Below are 21,966 nucleotides of genomic sequence, written 5' to 3' on the forward strand. Positions count from 1 at the left end.
AGAGGGCCTCTTTTGCAGATCTCACCATTCTCTCCGCCTGACCATTGGAGGCCGGATGGAATGGCACGACCAGGGCATGCCAGATTCCCTGGGCTGCTAGGAAGGTCTCGAATGGCATGGCCGTGACTTGGCCCCATTGTCAGAGACCAAGACATTGGGCAGGCCGTGCATGGAGAAAGGTCTCTGTAGTACCTTGATGACCGCTTCTGCCGTTGTGGTGGTCATCAGGACTACCTCTAACCACTTCGAGTAGGCGTCCACAACTACTAAGAAAATCTGGCATGAACTGGCCCAGCAAAATCAATGTGCACCCTAGACCATGGTGCTTGAGGCCGCTCCCACTCCTTAGCGGGTGCCTCTGGGGGAGCTGGTCTGGACTCCTGGCATGGTGTGCAGGTAGCCACCCATTCTTCGATCTCCCTGTCCATGTTAGGCCATCACACATAACTCCTAGCCAAAGACTTCATCCTGACAATTCCAGGATGCCCTACGTATAAAGCCTCTAATACTGCAATGCACAGTTAGTGGAACAATGACCTGGTCCCCCCAAGCAAACAGCCATTAACAACAGACAATTTGTCATGCTTACAATGGTACATTTTGAAATCAGACTCAACAGGCCCCTTGGGCCACCCCCTCCACACCCAGTTCAAAATTTGTTAGATGGTGGAGTCTTTTGCAGAGTAGCGGGCAACATCGCTGGATGAGACAGGACCAGTCTCCAAACAGTCGATCAGCAGGACTGGCATCTCGGGGTTAGGGTCTGCAAGAAGCTCTGGCAGCGGGCAGCAACTCAAAGCGTTGGCATGCCCCAAAGTGGAGCCAGGTCAGTGGTTGAGCCGGTAGGAATAGGCAGCTAGGAAAATGGTCCATCTGGTCATCCGTGGAGATAATGACACAGGGGTTGGTTGGTCCCCAGCCAGCAAGCTCAAGAGCGGTTTGTGATCCATAATTAGTTCAAAGTCCCGCCCATAGAGATACTCGTGAAATCTTTTTACTCCGGCCACAGCAGCCAAAGCCTCATGGTCCAACTGGCTGTAATTCCGTTCTGCGGTGGATAGGGTCCTGGAGTAAAACGCTTCAGTTTTGGGGGCTTCAGTTCTATTGGGCATGCGGTGGCTGAGGACGGCGCCAATGCCGAATGGTGAAGCATCGCAGGTCAGCACCAATGGCAGGGTCTGGCTGTACTGGACGAGGAAAGAATCTGCCAACAGGAGTCATTTTACCACGGCAAATGTGGCAGCCTCGGCTTTTCCCCAAGTCCACTTTGAATTTTTGGCCAGGAGACAGTGTAGGGCCGTGATGGCAAACCTATGGCACGCGTGCCACAAGTGGCACGCGGAGCCATTTGTCAGGGCACGCAAGGCGCTGCCCTGTCAGCTGGCCAGCGCGCATGCACGTGCTGGCCAGCTGAGTTCACCTTTTTAAATGCTATTTTTCGCCTTCCCCAGGCTCCAGAGGCTTTATAGGAGCCTGGGGAGGGCAAAAAGAGCTCCCACCCCCGGAAGCTTCAGGGACCGTCCGGAGGCTTCCCTGAAGCCTTCGGAATGCTTAAAACGACCCTCCGAGCAACCCGGGTTGCTCGGAGGGTCATTTTAAGCGTTCTGAAGGCTTCAGGGACTGTCCGGAGGCTGGGGAGGGCGAAAAGAGCCTCCCCCGCCCCCCCAGAGGCCCTCCAGAGGCTTCAGGGAACGTCCGGACGGTCCCTGAAGCCTTCGGAGTGCTTAAAACGACCCTCCGAGCAACCCGGAAGTCACTTCCGGATTGCTCAGAGGGTGGTTTTAAGCGTTCCGAAGGCTTCATGGAAGCCTCCGGACGTTCCCTGAAGCCTCCGGAGGGCCTCCGGGGGGGCGGGGGAGGCTCTTTTTGCCCTCCCCAGGCTCCTATAAAGCCTCTGGAGCCTGGGGAGGGTGAAAAAAGCATGTAAAAATGGTGGGGGCGCGTGTTGTGCGCGCATGCACACTGGGGGATCGTGCATTGCATTATGGGTATGGCACCGCCCGCACATGCCCCCCCGCGCTCCCCCCACTTGTGGCACGTGAGCCAAAAAAGGTTCGCCATCGCTGGTGTAGGGGTTCAGCAACGGTGGCTTTCTGTTTTAGAAAGATGCTGTAAAAGTTAAGGATCCCGAGGAACGCCTGCAGCTCGGTTTGATTGCGAGGTGTAGAGGCGTCCTGAATGGTTTTGATTTTTTGTGAGGTCAGGTGAATCCCAGAGCCGTCGATAAGGTACCCTAAGAATTCAACCCTAGGCACATTTATTTGACATTTTTCTTTTTTGAGACGGAGGCCTTTTTCTCTAATTCTGGCCAAAACTGTTCGTACTTGTTTCAAAAGTTGCACCTCATTTGCAGCCGATACCAAGATGTCGTCGAAATAGGGGACGACTCCTGGAATCCCCTGCAAAAGCCATTCCATGACGCTTTGGAACAGTCCAGGGGTGATACTAACACCAAATTGCAGGCGGTGAATGCACCCCTATGTGTCACAATGGTTTGGGCCTCTGCCGTAGCGCCATCTACAGGCAATTGTTGGTATGCCTGCGCCATGTCCAATTTCAGGAAAAATTTCCCCGGGCATAGTGAATGGAGGAGATGCTGTACAATGGGTACAGGGTAGGTGCTTTGTTGTAGCGCTTTATTAATTATGCATTTGTAGTCCATGCAGATGCGGACTGACCAGTCAGATTTGACAGGTGTCACTATAGGGGTCTCCCAGTGTGCATGATCGACCGGTTCTAGTATTCCCTGGCATACGAGCTGTCAATTTCCCTGTCAATTTTAGGGAAGAGAGCAAAAAGCAGTCTCCTGGGTTTTAGCCTTATTGGGGCTATGTTGGGGTTCAAATTGAATGAAATTGGGATGTCAGCGGTGCGAAAGTGTTGCTTTGTGAGGCTAAGGATAATCTTCTTCAGGGTCGACTATGGCATAATAGTCAGAGAGGACTCTTTGTCGATCTCCATTTTACATGGAGAATCCTTTAGGAGGACAGTGACCCTCAGCTTTTTGGGCCACCTGGTGCAGACTTGTCCAATCGATGTGTGGTGGGTGACTCTGTTGTCCCCCTCGGAACGCCTTGGTGGCTTCTGCCAGATCCCTTGGCTGGGCCTCACCTGGCAGTGTGGTGCGCTTCTAGGCTGCCAGGCTGTGGCAGGGAATTCACTCCGGCACACCTTGGCAATGTACCCGTCTGTTGGCAGCACTGACAGGTTGCGTCTCAGACACGGCAACCTGATCTGGCATGATCTCCTCCGCAGCTAGCGCAAGGCGGGAGATGCTGCTTGAATTTGCGTGCCGGCTGGGCACGGCTACTGCGCATGCGGCAGCTGTCATCTTCTTCCCCCTCAGAACTCTCGGGCTCTGTGACCTCACGATGAAAGCATGTGTTCTTCCATGCTTCTGGGTCCGCGCTTCCGCACTGCAATGCCTTTTAACGGCTGATTCTGATGCCCGGGCTTCATCCAGGGCAATTTGCAGAGTGAGGTTTGACCTTGCCAGCAACCTCCTCTGTAAACTAATGTCCCGTACGACGCATATTATGCGGTCCAGAACCAGCTCATCCAGGTGTTTGAACTCACAGTATGCGGCAGCCTTACTGAGTGCTGCCACATACTCGTTTATTGTTTTGTCCTCTCTCTGGTTTCTGATATTGAATTCATGCCGGCGAATGTGCTTGGACAGCTTCGGCACATAGTGGGTTTTCAGCATCTGCTGGAGCACAGACCAGGTGACCGATTGCAGCGGTGTCAGCTCTGAAAGGTTCTTTGCCATCTCGAACACTTCCTGGGCACAGTACCTGAGGAACATGCTTTTTTCCGGCCGTCAGGCTGGCCTATATTTGGATATTTTGCATAACTATGAAGTTTTAGGTTGGTTGTTGAATATGGTAAAAGCAATATTTGATAGAGGTAAAGTGTGTAGGAGAATAAATAGGATGCTTAGTAAATGATTGCCAGGGACTAAAAGAACTGTCTGATGTCCTCTTGGTGTTTAGAATATTTATAAATAAATGTATAAGGATTATTGGACAAAAGCTTAAATACAAGAGTGCCACAGGAATGACAATAACTGTCTCTGCTGTCTACATTCATCCTGCTTTTAGCATGATACAATTAATTTTCATACTTCTACCAAATAGAAATGCTTTGGATACCAGATGTAATCTTTAATTTCTCTTTAATTTACATAAAGTAAATCAACGCATTTCACCCTTCTAGATATTATTAACTATATATTTAAATGTATACAGGAAGGTTCTTCTTGGAAGTGAGGCATAGAAGAGTGGGGAGGTGGAAGAAATAATTATTAGCTGTGTCACCCAAGGTAATATCACTCTGATTCATACTGGGAATCTCTATAGTTGCTTTTAGAATACAATTATTATATCACAAAATCCGAATGGTTTTTTTGGCCCTAAGAAAAGGATAGTGATAGCTCAAGATATTTATATAGCTTCAGAAAATGCGAGAATTGCAAGAATGTCCAAGAATAAATCGGAAAAGTGTTGGAAATGTCATCAGATACTGGGTTCATACTACCACATGTGGTGGACTTGTATTGAAGCTAAAAGATACTGGGACTAAAATCCACATGTGGTTGGAGAAAATGATACATAAACACATAGACCTCAAACCAGAGATCTTTTTACCGGGAATCTTACCAGAAATTTACAACAAAGACTTAAAATATTTGATTGTAAATGTTTTAACAGCAGCTAGAATCGTATTTGCAAAAAACTGGAAAAACGAAATGATACCAAAACAGGAAGAAGTTATTCGAAAGATAATGGAGTGCACTGAAATGAGCAAATTGACATTTTAAATTAGAGAACAAGAAGACGAGCAATTTTATAAGATATGGGATTTGTTTTATCAGTGGCTGGAAAAAAGAACCTGGACATGAAAAATGTTTTACTTATGTTTTAAGTGAAGGAGAAAAGTGAGAATACAATAATGTTGTTAAATAGACTAATAACGATACAATGTTTTAATTGAAGGAGAAAAGTGAAAATATAATAATGTTGTTAGACTAATAATAATACAATGAAACACTGACATATATATGAATAATTTAGAATTTTTTGTTATAAAATGAAGGACAAAGATAATAAATGAATTAATGTACATTTGATAGAGGATTGCTAATATAATATAATATATAACTTATATAATAATATATAAGTGCATACTATAAAGATATCCTGTTGAAAATAGTGATAGATATATAAACATAAACACTTGGTAAATTCTTTTATACTGTAAAAATATTTAAAATGAGACAATGATTGCATAAAGTTATGTTGTTGTTAAGCAGACATTCAAGAATGTAAGAGAATTAAGCTTATTGAAAAGAAAGAAATATTAATCGTAATTGAACATATGCTGTACAATGAAAGTGAGGTTTTTGGTTATATTGGATGGAAAAACTGTGATTGTATATGTAATCGAAAATACGGATGCAAAAACACTTATAACCAAACGACATGCTGTATGTAATGGAAGAAAATTTATTAATGTTGTTTTTTATGTTTAAAAATAAAAAAAAACATGTGGGGAAAAAAAAAGAAAATGCAATATACGTCATACTCTAGTTACAATATGCTAGAAAGGATGCACAGGAAAATAGTTCAGGAAACAAAGCTGCCAACGTTTTAATGCTGATTTTATATTGCTTCCATATATTAGCACTCTAAAATACTACTGTCCTTTATATATATTAGCTAATGATATTAGATTGGGAAGATTATATTTGCACTGACTGTTTACTTATGTTTTCTAGTGATACGAATGAAATGAATGTTTTCCTAAGGTATTGCAGAATTAAATGTCACTGGTGAACATAATACTTAATGTGTGGTGTTCTAATTAGAAAAGCACATATTGTTCTTACCTCTTCGAGTTCAGTAGATTCTTTTCTTTTAGGAGGTTGACCAGCACCAGGCAAAAGTGCCCCCATTGGGATGGTGATATTTGCCTGGAAATTGGATAACATGAAGTTATATTGTAGTAGATCTACAAAAATTAAGAGATGGATGGAGTTTTCTTGATTGTCCAGGCAAATTATATTTTGTTTCTCATCTCTTTTATTAAATCTCTTCTTTTATTATTTTTAATTTAGACAAATTTAAAATAAAATTAATTCGGACATCAAAATATCAAGTTAAACTTCCATATCAGTGGCAGTGCTCCGAGCCATGTTTATATGGAACATATAAATTTTGTTAGTGCTTTATTATATTAGTGCTCAATATAATCTGGTGCTACTATATTAATGTATAAGGGAAACATTTTGTATTTAAATCCTTTGTTCTTCACATTTTATTAAAATCCTTTGTTCTTCACATTTTTTAATAAAAGTTTTTTTTATTTTTTATTTTCAAAACAAACAACACATCCTTCTTTACATACTGTAGAAAGTGTATCAGTTGGTTGCAAAAAGGCTTACGTGCATCTCTTTCACAGTCAACAAACATAATTCATATTAACTCAAGTATTTTAACTCAGATATTTATACATGTTACCATCATCATACCTCCATTTTCATTTGACTATAATTGTTTAAACATCCTTCATCATAAAATATACCAAGATTTAATACATAACCACACACTGGCATTTCATTTACTATTTCTAAAATCCTCCAATAACACTAGATCCTTATGTCCTATTCTAGCTAAACATCCATAATATTTAATAACAAAGTTTTCTAATCCTTCTTTCCAAATCACTGTTTACAATTTACTGTACATCCCATTTCCTTATGTTGTACCCATACATATACATATATACATATATACATATATACATATATACATATATACATATATACATATATACATATATACATATATACATATATACATATATACATATATACATATATACATATATACATATATACATATATACATATACATATACATATACATATACATATACATATACATATACATATACATATACATATATATATATATATATATATATATATATATGCTGGTTTTGTTGTATTCGGGTCTTTTCCCGTGTAAGGTTGAGATTGTCTTTGCAACGTTTCGGCAGGATCACACCTGCCATCTTCAAGCTGTGGGCTTAAAATGGGAACGGAGCTGCCGTCTTTCTGTAAGTCTTGGTGGGAGGGGATGGGGTGCTGACTTTGTTTCAGTAAGTGGAATGATTGGTTGTGTGGTTGTATCATGATTGGTAGATTGGTGCTGATTGGTGCAGGTTGTGTGTGCATTGTTGTTTTGTATTTTAACGGCTTGGGTGGTGGGTGGTGTTCGTTTGTTGGCTAGGGCTGGTTTCCAGATGTTTGGTAGGCGGGAGGTATCATCACGTTTGTTCATGCTGTGGGGGTGTTTCTCTATTTCGATGGCTTCCATGATTATTCTCTTGTGGAGGTGTTCTGTTTTGGAGATTAACCTGGCTCCTTCAAAGTTGATTTCGTGTCCTGTAGCTTTAAGGTGCTGGAAAAGGGAAGAAGTTTTTTCTTTTTTTCTTACTGCATTTTTGTGTTCTGTGATGCGTGCATTTATTCTCCTGTTTGTTTGTCCTATGTATATTGCTGGGCAGATTTTGCATCCCATCACCACCCTGCACAGATCAACTCTGTAGCCAAGACCCTCATCTCCAGAACCAAACGCCTAGCCGACAAAGACCACCTGAAAACTGAATTACACAAACTCACAAATGTATTAATCTCCAATGGATTCCAAAGAAAAACAATCACCAACCTAATCCAAAAGGAGACTCCCCCCAAAAACCAAGATACAGAACAGGAAAATGGCATCGCCCTCCTCCCTTACATCAAAGGCACCACAGATAAAATCAGCAAAATTCTCCACAAACACAATATCAGGACAGCCTTCACCACTGACCAAAAAATAGCCAACATCTTAAGAAACCCCAAAGACAAAATCCAGCTAGAAAACCAAGGAGTCTACGAAATACCATGCAAAATCTGCCCAGCAATATACATAGGACAAACAAACAGGAGAATAAATGCACGCATCACAGAACACAAAAATGCAGTAAGAAAAAAAGAAAAAACTTCTTCCCTTTTCCAGCACCTTAAAGCTACAGGACACGAAATCAACTTTGAAGGAGCCAGGTTAATCTCCAAAACAGAACACCTCCACAAGAGAATAATCATGGAAGCCATCGAAATAGAGAAACACCCCCACAGCATGAACAAACGTGATGATACCTCCCGCCTACCAAACATCTGGAAACCAGCCCTAGCCAACAAACGAACACCACCCACCACCCAAGCCGTTAAAATACAAAACAACAATGCACACACAACCTGCACCAATCAGCACCAATCTACCAATCATGATACAACCACACAACCAATCATTCCACTTACTGAAACAAAGCCAGCACCCCATCCCCTCCCACCAAGTCTTACAGAAAGACGGCAGCTCCGTTCCCATTTTAAGCCCACATTTTGAGCCCACATTGCTTGAAGATGGCAGGTGAGATCCTGCCGAAACGTTGCAAAGACAATCTCAACCTTACACGGAAAAAGACCCGAATACAACAAAACCAGCATATATATATATTTGTTTTCGTAGATTTTCACGGGTGTAGGTATGCTGGTTTTGTTGTATTCGGGTCTTTTCCCGTGTAAGGTTGAGATTGTCTTTGCAACGTTTCGGCAGGATCACACCTGCCATCTTCAAGCTGTGGGCTTAAAATGGGAACGGAGCTGCCGTCTTTCTGTAAGTCTTGGTGGGAGGGGATGGGGTGCTGGCTTTGTTTCAGTAAGTGGAATGATTGGTTATGTGGTTGTATCATGATTGGTAGATTGGTGCTGATTGGTGCAGGTTGTGTGTGCATTGTTGTTTTGTATTTTAACGGCTTGGGTGGTGGGTGGTGTTCGTTTGTTGGCTAGGGCTGGTTTCCAGATGTTTGGTAGGCGGGAGGTATCATCACGTTTGTTCATGCTGTGGGGGTGTTTCTCTATTTCGATGGCTTCCATGATTATTCTCTTGTGGAGGTGTTCTGTTTTGGAGATTAACCTGGCTCCTTCAAAGTTGATTTCGTGTCCTGTAGCTTTAAGGTGCTGGAAAAGGGAAGAAGTTTTTTCTTTTTTTCTTACTGCATTTTTGTGTTCTGTGATGCGTGCATTTATTCTCCTGTTTGTTTGTCCTATGTATATTGCTGGGCAGATTTTGCATCCCATCACCACCCTGCACAGATCAACTCTGTAGCCAAGACCCTCATCTCCAGAACCAAACGCCTAGCCGACAAAGACCACCTGAAAACTGAATTACACAAACTCACAAATGTATTAATCTCCAATGGATTCCAAAGAAAAACAATCACCAACCTAATCCAAAAGGAGACTCCCCCAAAAAACCAAGATACAGAACAGGAAAATGGCATCGCCCTCCTCCCTTACATCAAAGGCACCACAGATAAAATCAGCAAAATTCTCCACAAACACAATATCAGGACAGCCTTCACCACTGACCAAAAAATAGCCAACATCTTAAGAAACCCCAAAGACAAAATCCAGCTAGAAAACCAAGGAGTCTACGAAATACCATGCAAAATCTGCCCAGCAATTTTGTTTGACTATATCCTGTATCATATCATTTTTCTCCCTAATAATCAAGACTTAACTGAATCTAACTTAATTTTTTTTATTAACCTTTATATATAATCCAAAAGGATTTCTAATCTTCTTTTCATCGGTATCATTCAATATTCATATCCAATTATTACTTACCATAACATACACATTGCATACATTATTATCATTATCAATTATTTGTTTTACTATATCTATTATCACTAAATTTCACTAAGTTTAGCTATTTTTAAGTTATACTCTTCCATCTATCAACCTGTATCTTTCCAGTAGCAAAACAGTCTCATAAAGTTGATTGAAGGTTCCAAGAGTTGCCCTAATTAATGTACAAGCCCCGGGGCAAAATTCAAAGTAAAACCATTCATTTCCTTTTAACTTTTGTACTATGTGTTTTTTAATGCTGTACGCCGCCCTGAGTCCTTGGGAGAAGGGCGGCATATAAATCTAATAAATCCAAATCCAAATCCAAATTTATTAGGACTAACATCTTAGCACGGACTTCTGTGTAGCTGAAACTAAATCACATTTAATGGCGTCTGACCTTTACCCCTGTGCCCCCTCCCCTCTGGCTGAGGTCATCAATCACATTCTCCAACAGGATGTTATGGCAGGATTCTGGATATTCACATTCACATCCCAGTACAGAAATATGAGACTTTTACTCTTGTCAAAAGTATGCATGGAATTTCCCTCCCCTTCTCAAGGTGATAGTAATCATGGAAACGCCTTAGGCATTGACATCCAGCTCCCCTCACTTTCTGAAAGCGACCTGTATAAAACAAAGCAATTTGAGTACAGGTGTATAAATTAGGGATGTGTCCCTCCCCCAGGTTTGCTTGGATTTTCTGCATGGAATTTTGCTATAAGGCGATCAGCCTGGATATTTCTACTTTTCACCCAAGATGCCTCTGATAAGGGGTAGCCCTTCCACTTGATTAAGCATTGGAGTTGTCTCCTGTGCCACCTTGAATCAAGGATACACACAACTTCATAATGGGTTTGGCCCCCTATGACCATAGGGCCCGGGGGCTCCCAGGGTAGTGGTCTCAGAGTGGATCCAATCACGGGTTTTAAGAGGCTGCTATGGAATGCTGGGTGTATCTTCCCCAACCACTTTTTGGCAACTCTACTATAAAGTCCATTGCGGTCTCCTCCCACGGCCTCGTTGGCTCTGCTACTGTTTGCAGTAGTCCAGGGGTTTTTCCTGGTCATCTCTTCATTGTGGCACAAATGGTACAACTTTTCACGTAACTATCTACATCTTTCTTCATGCCAAGCCACCAGAATTGCCTCTGGGCTAAGTGTAAAGTCTTTAGGAACCCAAAGTGGCCTGCTGGCTTGGCATCATGACTCCTCTAGAGAACTAGGGTACCTAGGGATTCTGGGACGTAAAGTTTTGTCCCCTTCCATGCAAGGTCATCTCTCTTTGTCAAAATGTGTTGGTTGGTTTGGAACCAGGGGTCTGCTAGCAGTTCAGTTTTGAGCCTCGTGGTTAGGTCGCTTGAAAGTTGGTCTTGCCGATCACGGCGTTGCTGTCTGGTGGTCACTTGGCAGCGGTTTGGGTAGAGGGAATGATGGCGTCCACTACGTGCTCCCGTTCGCATTTGTACTGAGGCATGCGGGAGAGGGCGTCATCTAGAAAGTTCCTCCTGCCTGGAATGTGCTTTAAGACAAAATCAAAATGGTTGAAGTATTGAGCCCATTGGACTTGTTTAGGTGATAGTTTCCGTAGGGGTCCTAAGTGCCTCCAGAGTTTTGTGGTCGGTCCCGACTTCGAACGGTTTCTGGCTCCCTTCCAACAGGTGTCTCCAGGTTAGCAGTGCCCATCTCACTGCGAAAGCCTCCTTTTCCCATGCGGCCCATCGTCTCTCTGTGTCTGTGAGCTTGCGAGAGGTGTAGGCGCAGGGTTGTAAGCTTCCTTGATTGTTATTTTGGAGTAGCACTGCTCCCACTGCCACATCGCTGGCGTCTGCCTGGATCACGAAAGCTTACTCGGGGTCAGGATGCTTCAGCACTGGCTCCTTTGCAAACATTTCTTTTAGTGTCTCGAATGCCTCTTGGCAGGTTAGGTCCCATGGTAGGGGTTGTCCCGGATGAGGTTTCGTTCCTGGGCTCCCTGTCTTCAGGAGGTCTGTCAGGGGTTTGGCAATCTTCGCAAAGGAGGGGATGAATTGCCTGTAGAAGTTCGCGAACCCTGGGAAGCTTTGTAGCTGTCTGCGGGTACGAGAGGGATGCCAGCTTCGGACAGCTTGCACTTTCTCTGGGTCCATCTCTATTCCCTCATTTGACACTCGGTAAACCAGGTAGTCTAACCGTGCATGGTGGAATTAGCATTTTGATACCTTGACGTACAGGTTGGCTGCCAGAAGTTTCTCCAGTACTTGGCGGACCAGGGGTATGTGGTCATCCATGGTCTCCATGTAGATAAGGATGTCATCTAGGTAGACGAGGACCCCCTTGTAGAGGTGCTCATGCAACACCTCATTTATTAACTGCATGAATACTGCTGGGGCCCCCTGCAGTCCAAAAGGCATCACTTTGAATTGAAAGCTCCCTAGGGGGCAGTTGAATGCTGTTTTCCACTCATTTCCCTCTCTGATTCGTACTCGGTAGTATGCTTCTCTGAGGTCTAGTTTGGTGAAGACTTTTGCCTTGGCCAGATGAGATAGCATATCCTTCCTGAGGGGGAGGGGGTATAGATTGTGTATGCACACCCCGTTTATCCTTCGAAAGTCCACACATAGCCTCATGTTGCATCTTTTTTTCCTTTGAAGAGGACTGGTGCCACGACCTGTGGCTTGGCTGGATCAATGAACCCCCTTGCTAGGTTTTTGTCTATGTATTTGCGCATCTCTTGCATTTCCCAGGGCGTCATGGCATACAGTTTGGGCTTGGGTAGTTTTGCCCCGGGGATGATTTCGATGGCACAGTCTGTCTCCCGGTGGGGAGGCAGAACATCACATTCAGCCTCGCTGAATACTTCTGCAAGGTCCTGATATTCTATCGGAATCAGTTTGGCCGCTTGGGTTTTGTCGGATGTGGTTGCCAGTTGTTCTCGTGGGCTTTCTTGGGGGGTTTCCAGCATGGGTGGTGTTTCTGCTTGCTGGGGTGGGAGGGGTTGGGGGCCCCTTGATATCCTAAGTCTTTGGGTACCCCCTTGCCACCAGATGGTCAGTCCCCACTTGTCTAGCCAGGAAAGCCCCAGTATGACTGCGTCTGTCATTTTGGGGGCTATTATGAATCGAATTACTTCCCAGTGATCCGCTAGTTCTAGCCTCACTGGTTCAGTTAGGTGGGTGGCATAGGCTCCTCCCATTAGGGACCCGTCCACCTGCTCGGACCAGATCAGGTGGGCCAGTCTTTTTGCTCTGATCCCCAGTTTCAGGACTGTGGTTAGGTTGATCAAGCACCTTGTGCAGCCTGAGTCTATTAGGGCTTGAAAATCCCCCTGGTTTCCTGTTTTTGGGGCTGTGAGGCATATTGGAAAAAGGAAAGGGTGAATTGATTCACTCACCATTGGGTCATTTTCTCCCTCGTCCTCGCTGTCATATGATTCAGGCAACTGATTGTCGCTGCCTGGGGTTCCATCACTTTCGCCTGAGGGGAAAGGGGCCTTTGCAGCCTGGAGGGCTTTCCCAGACATGTTGGTGGTCCGTTTGGACCCTTGTTCTGGTTGTGCCCTGGGCGGTGGGTCTGGCCTTGGTTTTGGGACTTGGGCTGGGCATGCAACTGCCATGTGGCCATCCCCCCACATCTGTAGCATTTCAGCGGACTTCGAGGGAGGGCTGGTCTCAGAGCCTGTGGTGGTGCTGTGGTTCCCTTCCAGCTGGGTGGTTTTACAGCTATCTGTGAAGGTTCCAAGAGTTGCCCTAATTAATTTACGAGCCCCAGGATGAAATTCAAAGTAAAACCATTCGTTTATTAGGACTAACATCTTAGCACGGACTTCTGTGTAGCTGAAACTAAATCACATTTAATGGCATCTGACCTTTACCCCTGTGCCCCCTCCCCTCTGGCTGAGGTCATCAATCACATTCTTCAACAGGATGTTATGGCAGGGTTTTGGACATGCGCATTCACATCCCAGTACAGAAATATGAGACTTTTACTCTTGCCAAAAGTATGCATGGAATTTCCCTCCCTTCTCAAGGTGATAGTAGTCATGGAAACGCCTTAGGCATTGACACCATCTTTCTGAGGTTGGTAAAATGAGGACCAAGCTTGTTGGGGGCAATATGCTGAGTGCACTAAGAGAGTGCAGTAAAGCGCTATGGAGTGGTATATAAGTCTAAGCATTATTGTTATTTTTCAAGAGCAGAGCAACTTTATTTTCTACTTGTGGAGGACATGATAAAATGTATGGAGTTAATATGGCTTCTTAAACTCCTGCAAAGAGTTTTAGTTTCAGTCAAAGCTGAATAAAGGACTACAATATTGAGGCTGCAGAAATCCAGACAACCCCTAATAGTCATTCAGACTTTTGCATCTCAGATATGGTATCCATAAGAAATTGTAATAACTTCCATATTCATACAAAGTAAGGTTTGCATGCTGATGGTTTGTATGCTGAACAAAGTAAGATTCATCAGCCAATTAATAGCCTTCACAGTCCTAAAATATTCTTAAAGGAGCACTTAGAATTTATTGACTAGCCTTGAACCTTTAAGCACTGCATTTACATTACACTGAATTTGTATTCAACACCTATCAAAGCACTTCTAAAATTACTTGCTGTGGTTCAGAGAATATATGCATGATTAATCAAAGGGTTGATTTGGAAATAGAGAACTCTTCCTTATGCACATTTTAAATAGTAATCACCCATATCCAAGCTAACAGAAAAATATGCTGGTGTAAAATTTGTCTTCCAATTGCTGATAACTATCTACTATCAGTTTGGCCACAATACTGTAAAATGAAGCTATCTTTAGGAAGTGTGTGCAAGGCATCTTGAGGAAAGAAATTGGTAGATTTTCCCTAGCTGTCAACTGTCCCATTGGCAAATGCAGCAAAACAAACTCTTGGGACATTATTTTACCAAGAGTATGACTTTACTGATAGATCAATACAAGCATAAAAGAAGCGAAGCTAGCTGTGAGGTTTCGCATGAAAAACAGCATCTCCTCTTTTCCCCATTCAGGCCACCCATTGTCCATTGTCCATCAATCCAACACATTCTTTTTATTTTGGGAAGACAGTCTGCACCTTCGGAAGGTTCCCATTGTACAGCCTTGACATGTCAGGATTTTATCAGGCTGGAAATGGTTCACATAAATCCATCACCTCCCTCTCAGCTCCCAATACATTCCAAGATTCCCCTCCCCTTTCCATTTTTGTTGTCAAGTTGCAAGTAAAAGTGTGTTATGAGTCAGCCTTGATATGCTGACCCTCCAAAAAAAGATAAGCCTGAAAAAGACAGAACAAATGTACAAAATATTACACAACATGGAGTTCTCTACCCTACTATCCATTCTGGGTCAGTTTGGCTATTTGGTATGGAACTAGACTAATGAGTCTAGATGTCCTAATATCCTTTGCTGTCATCTACTCAGCATCTGCTAAAGGATATCCTTTCCACAACACTAAATACTGCAACTTCCCTTTGCATTTTTTGGAGTGAAGAATCTCCTTGATTTCAAAGTGTTCTTCTCCTCTCACTAAGATTGGGGAAGGAGGTGGTTCAGTAGCATGTCTTAATGCTGAATCACAGAAAGGCTTCAAGAGGTTGCAGTGGAACACTGGGTGAATGTGCCTGGTGCTTTTGGCAGATTTAATCCCATTGTCACTGAATTGATGATCTGGATAATTGGGAAAGGTTTTTTACAAGGTTGCCTCAGGTTCAGAAACTTTGCAGAAAGGTACACCCTGTCTCCTACTCTATATTCCCTCTGAAGTGTCTTCTTATCTGCTAGCCTCTTTTGTACGTCTCTCACCTTCTCTAAGGCTTTACACACTGTGATTCAAGTGGCTTTTAAGGTATCCATCCAATGATTCTGAAGATGGCATTTCTTGAGGGAGCTCTAGCATAGGTACAAACTCTATTCCAGTAACCACCCAGAAAGGGGTAAACCCTGTGCTACAATTATATGCCACTTCTGCAAAATGCAGAAGCTTGATTCAATTGATCTGCTGGTAGTTCACATAACATCACAGGTATTGCTATAGAACTGAATTCATACATTAACAGACTCCATTAGTGTGAGGATGATGGGTGAACCTAAGTCCCTGGGAGGTGTTCTAACCCAGCCTTCACAAGCCCCAAATCAACAGCCTAGTTGTGAGGAAAAACCTCTTTTTATTTAGAAAGGCAAGAATTCACGGCATTCACTGACAAAGCTCCAGATCACACATCCATAGGTGATTCACAAGCCATAACAGTCTCTAAGTTCCCTGCAGGAAGTCTCAGTTAGCACTTCAATCACCACACAAAGAGTCCTGACCAACCTGGTTAGTGGCAAGGAAATCCTGGTAAGGAATCCGCCAGAGGTAACTCTTCTGGAGCATGAATGGATGTCTCCAACACTCATGCCTCCCACACTCCTCCTTCTTATATCCCAGCCAGAGAGAATGTTTAATGTTTCCTTTTTTACTGGATATCTGGCCCTCAGTCCTGCATTGCTCTCCTCTGTGCACTTCTCTGCGCATACGTGCATCTGGGACAGGGCCCAGTTCCTCCCCCTCGCTCATCTCAGGCCCTGAAAACAGCTGTCTCTCCATCTGAGTGTGAGTAGATGGGCCCTGCTCTGCATTTGCCTCTGAGACCTCCTGTTCCTCAGAGCCTTCCATCAGCTCCAATGGTAACCCAGGCACCACCTCCATCTCATCTGATTCAACTGCCAGCTCCACTGGCAGTCGATGAACCACAACAGGAGCTAAAGCACCTATCAGCTTTAGGAACTCCCACAAAAACTTTGATGTGAATTGTACTCCCTGGTCAAAGATAATCTGCTCCCAGATCCCATGCAGTCAGCATCTGTGCTGCACAAATAGCCTAGCCGGCACTCAGACTGAGGAATCCTAGGACACACCACAAAATGTGCCTGCTTGGAAAAAAAGTCAGTGATAATCCAGATTATAGTATTTTCAGCACTCTCGTAGCTTGATGATGAAGTCCATTGAGATCTCTTCTCAGGGGTTAGCTACTGGCTGCAGCAGCCCTGGGGGCTTCCCAGGTAGCTACTACATTGAAGCACACAAGGGGCAGCTGGCCACATATGCCTCTATGTCCTTCTTCATTTTTGGCCACCTAGACTGCCTTTTCACTAGGTGAAGAGTCTTTACAAATCCAAAATGCCTAGTGCCCTTGTGTCATGGCTTTGCTGAAGGACTAATGTCCTCTGGATGGCTAGGACTTACACTTTATTCCCTTTCCATGCCATGACAACCTTTGAGGACAGGTTGTTTCTGTGCTGCTGAAACCATTCACCTCCTACCAAGGCATCCCTCGATGGCCACACTAAGAGTTTGGTTGATTGCAGAGGTGATTCCCTTTGCTGCCTCTTAAGGGCTGCTGTGAAGTGTTTGGATGGGATGATGGAGTTAACGTCTTCTTGTGCACTGTTACTGTATATTGTGCCATCAAGGAGAGATTATCTGCCAAAAGGTTTTTCCCTCCAGATAGGCAGTGGAGATTAAAGTTGAAGCAGTTGAAGTATTGTGCCCATTGAACCTGCTTAGGGAATAATGTCCGAGGGGTCTTCAATGCTAAGTTCTTATGGTCTGTCCACACTTCAAATGAGGTTTTACTGCCTTCTAGGAACTGCCTCCAGGTTAAGGGGTCTATGACAACTGGAAGCTCAGGGCAGTCAGTAAGGGGCAGCCTTCTTGCCACTGCCAACTCTCCTCTGCCAATTCAGTGCTGCCATGTCTTTGCAGGACATCTCCACTGGAAAGTTGCTGCAGGGATAACTCACTGTGGGTGTTGGATAGAGAGCCAGACAAGCAAGCAGCTTTCAGAGGGCAGCAGCAGTAGGTTGGCTCTGCCCCAAATGCTGAACTGGCAGTTCAGCTGCAACAGGGGAGGCAGTGGCAAGCAGTGACTTAGTATTTTAACACACACAACCCGCCATTGCCTCTGAGCCTCAGTGGTGACTTTCAAATTTTTTTAGAACCTCTTCTGTAGGTGTGGCCTGCTTTGTGGGAGTGGCTTGCTGGCCATGTGACTGGGTGGGAGTGGCTTGCCAGCCATGTGACTGAGTGGGAGTGGCTTGGCAGTCATGTGACTGGGTGGGTGTGGCCAACTTGTAAAATGTGGTGAAACTCACTTAACAATGCTCTTGCTTAGCAACCAAAATGTTGGCTCAGAAACTCTGGCATTTGAAGCACACAAGTCTTAAAGCTGTCAAGTTACAAGACCTTTGCATCCTAACCCTTTAGAACCCCCCCCCCAGGGGTGTTCAAACTTGACAGCTTTAAGACTTGTGGACTTCAACTCCTAGAATTCCTCCTCTCGCTCTTCATCTTGATAATGTGCGGACGGGCGGGGGGAGGGAGCTGGAACCGGTTCTAAGCGTCACTGTAGATTTGTCGAACCTCTTCTATAGAAGAGGTTAGAACTTGCAGGAACCCACCCCTGGCCGCATTGCTATACAAGGTTTCTTTTTACTACCCCATGGCTCTGCCAGTTTTTTTCAAAGTGCTGCAAGTTTTTTTTCCCTAAAATGCCAAGCTGACTCTGCAAGGTTTTTTTTTCCTAAAGTGCCAAGTAGAAAAAAAAAGTTGCAGTGCCTCCCCAGCACTCAGCACTTTAGGGGGAAACAACCTTGCAGAGCCCCATGACTTTAAAAAATAACCTTGCAAACAGGTGCTCTCTGCAGACCAAGTGGCATCACCCGAAACTGGTAGCAGCCCAGGGGGCAATTAAATGCCATTTCCCACTCATCCCCCTCCTTTATCCTCACTTGGTAGTATGCCCCTCTCAAGTACAGTTTAGTGAAAACCCTCTCTTTGGACAGATAGTTTAACATGTCCCTCATAAGAGGGAAGGGGGTACATGTTTTCCCCACAAATACAGTTTAGGCCTCTATAGTCCATGAACAGTCTAAGGAACACATCTTTCTTCTCCTTGAACAGTACAGCCATCCTCAAATTCACTGGCTGAATGAACCCCCTAGCCAGGTTCTTGTCTATAAATGCCCAAAGCTCTTCCATCTCCCTAGATGTCATCTTGTACATTTTCAGTTTAGGTAACCTGGCATGATTTCAATTACATAGTCTGTGGCAGTGACATGCGGTGAGGTTTATGGCTGGTGTGGAAGTCTAAAAAAACGACAGCATTTGTTTCTCTCTCCCTTCCTCCCCCCCCTCTCTCTCAAACACACACACACACACACACACACATGTTGGATTGGACTATCTCTCCTACCCCCTTCTCTTGCTATTTGCATCATTAGAATTTTGACTAATGGAAGAAGCGCGGGATGAAAAGGGAACTTCAGATACAGGAGTGCTGTATTCCTGGAGCCTGGCAGCTGCCACATTCTGAAGTTTCCTTTCCATCCCGTGCTTCTTTCACTAGCCAAAATCCCAATGATGCCAATAGTTTTTTCCGGAGAGAAAGTGGAGATCAAGGGTCCTGAGAAAAATTTTCATGCAGAGGAGATTGGTTCTCTTCCCTTGCTTCACCCCACCCCCACCCCAATCTCTCCGGATCTGTCATGCAGTGCTTATTGCTACTGCTGCTATTGAGCCCAGCTACCATATCTCTTTGCTGACAGATCCAGGCGGATTTGGGGTGTATGTGTGTGACGAGGCAGCCTCATTTCCTTTATGCTTCCCTTTTGCCACTCAGGCGCCGCCACGAGGAATCTTTAATCCAAATGGAATCTATCCCCACCCCTTCTCATCCAATGGGCCATTCCCAGCCAAGCACAGCCACAGCCATTCAGCAGCCCCTGCTTGTCTTTCCCTCCTGAAGAGAAGAAGTGAGCCGACTGCCGCTCCTTGGGCCAAGCAGCTCACCGTCACCACCAGTCCGAGGGAAGGGGAAAAACAATAAAGCACGGAGAGAGCTGTTTAGTCCTGCCCTGCCATGGGAGGGGTAGAGAAAAGTGGATTTGAGATAGATAAAAGCCTTACTCTTTAAAAAGATCAAGCCCCATGCGTAACATTTTTGCCCTCCCCAGGAGCACTTTGCAGGCCTCCCAAACTCTCTGCATGCCCCATTTTTCACAAAAAATGGAACAGATGGTTTGAGATGCTTGCAGAGTGCTCCTGGGAGCTGGGGAGGGCAAAAACCTTTTTTTAAATTGACCTCTTCAAAACCTTGGTGTGTCTTATTCTCCAGTGCATCTTATACTCCAAAAAATACGGTATTTCTCTTTTAATATAGATTGATTCAGTGTCCATCTCAACTTTTTCTTTTCTCCTTTCCAGTTTATTTTTGTTGGGTCATGGTCAGCCCAAATATTGGTTTCTATTTCAATTTCTTGCAAATTGGTTCTTAATTCAGGTGACATCCATATAATAGCAATTTTGGACCATGGTTTATTTCTATTTGAAAAAGTATATTGATTTTTTTTAGGTTCATTTCTCTCCACTTATCCTGTATACAAGTTTATTCTATAGTTTTAAAAAATGCCTTGGGAAGTATCTTTCTTTCTTTTTTCCCTCTAGTTTAGCATCTACAATTGCATTAAAATCTTCTACAATGCAAATATTTTGATACACCATTTCTAATATGTTTTATGCAGCTTTTGGTAAAATTCTTCTTGCTTATTATTTGGTGCATATATTGCTATCAAAAATATCTGTTTTTGGTTCATCACTATTTCCACCATTAAAATCCTTCCTTCTTCATCTGCATATATTTTTTTGAAAATTAGTGTTTTCTTAATGTATAGAGCTATCCCTTTTTTCTTTTGCTGCACTGATGAAAAACATAATTTCCCAATTTTGGGACATTCCAATAATTTACTGTGTTCTCTTTTTATATGAGTTTCTCGCAGGCAAATTATATCTATTTTTTAACTTTTGTAATCATGTAAAAAAAATCCTTTTTAGGGGGGAATTCAGTCCAATTATATTTATTGATCACATTTTGTTTTCCCTCTCCATCTACTTTTATTCTCCTAATTGTTCTTGTCTGTCTCTCTTCTTTTGCCCTTGCTCCTTCTTGTTCTGTCTTTTCTGTTTCACCTTCTTCTCGTTGTATATTTTCCTCTTCTACTGCTGATTCCTCCTATTCTTTATATTCCAGTTCTCCTCTTGTTTCTTTTCCCTCTGTTGCAGCAATATAGTTATCATAAAATTAAGTTGCCTTATCTATCAAATCTAGTCTATATCTTTTACCATTCCAATTGACTAAAACTCCCTCTGGGATCAGCTATCTGAAATTAACTTCTCTTTTAACTAGTTTAATGGTCAGGAATTGATATTGTTTCCGTATATCTCTAAGCCTCCTAGGGATCTGTTTCAGAACCGTGATTTCTTTCCCTCTATATTGTAATGGGTTGTCTCTTGTCTTTCTCAATATTTCAATTTCTCTCTTTTTTTTATTAACAAGTTTTATTGATTTTTACAATTTTTTTCAACGAAAAAGGATTTAAAAGGGTATAGAAAATTTTGACAGCTACATCGTGCGGGGGAGAGAAGTCCCCCCAAATCTCGCAACTTTTACAAAAAAGAATAGAAAAACATCAACATTTGAATAGATATTAGCAGTTTTAGATTTAACACTAAGTCATCAATATATTTCAATCATTTTTTATATCACTTCCGTAAAGGTACATTATAACAACAATTGCAATAATGTTTCAAATCACTTTTGTGACCTGAGTCTTCTAGTTGTTGCATCCTCCCCCCCCCCATCTATTGGCAGAGCCTCAGCCCCTCCCTCATCTCTTGTGTACCATCCCCCATTTCATCTAGGAGAGCATTATGTTTTTTAGTGAAAGCCTCCGCCTCCACGACTGTGTTAATTCTAATTCTGCTGCCCTCCCAGAAAATCAACATGCCTTCTGGTAATAACCACCTTAACCAGACCCCTTTATTATATATATATTTTTGCTAAAGAGGAATATTTCTTCCTCTTATCTCTTACTTACTTACTGCGTCCAAAGTCTTTTCCATTTGGCCAATTCCACATTGTAACCAAAAATTTTCACCCAGGCAATCATAGTTTCCTTAACATGTTCTTCCTCGAGTTTATATTCCAGCAGATATCTATAAAACACTTTAATCAACCTGTCTTCTGTCTCTATCAAGAGCTTATCTAAATTGTGCATTCTTTGGCAATGTCTTCCTTTTTCTTATCCTGTACATATCTTGTTTGTATCTGTAACTAAGACCACCATTCTAGGTATACCCCTTGTGATGCCAATTCTAGTCTAGTTTTTAACCACCACCCCCTGTTTGTTCAATATCTCTTTGTA

The 21,966-nt window shown here is 43.4% G+C and overlaps 1 protein-coding gene across 4 annotated transcripts in view; it reads right to left on the reverse strand.

The window, feature by feature from the left end:
* SMPX (small muscle protein X-linked) overlaps positions 1 to 21,966 on the reverse strand; it is a 53,716-nt gene that overhangs the window by 16,666 nt on the left and 15,084 nt on the right. For 3 of the 4 annotated variants that reach the window (XM_081948660.1, XM_081948661.1, XM_081948662.1), the window contains one exon: positions 5,888 to 5,971. In XM_081948660.1, coding sequence (XP_081804786.1) covers positions 5,888 to 5,971 — 84 coding nt within the window. Of the gene's footprint in view, positions 1 to 5,887; positions 6,010 to 21,966 lie in introns of all 4 variants that reach the window. The other variant, XM_081948663.1, reaches the window with a different exon arrangement.

The sequence above is a fragment of the Natrix helvetica genome (genome assembly GCF_964273705.1).
Source record: "Natrix helvetica genome assembly, chromosome: 3".
NCBI classification, from domain to species: domain Eukaryota; kingdom Metazoa; phylum Chordata; class Lepidosauria; order Squamata; family Natricidae; genus Natrix; species Natrix helvetica.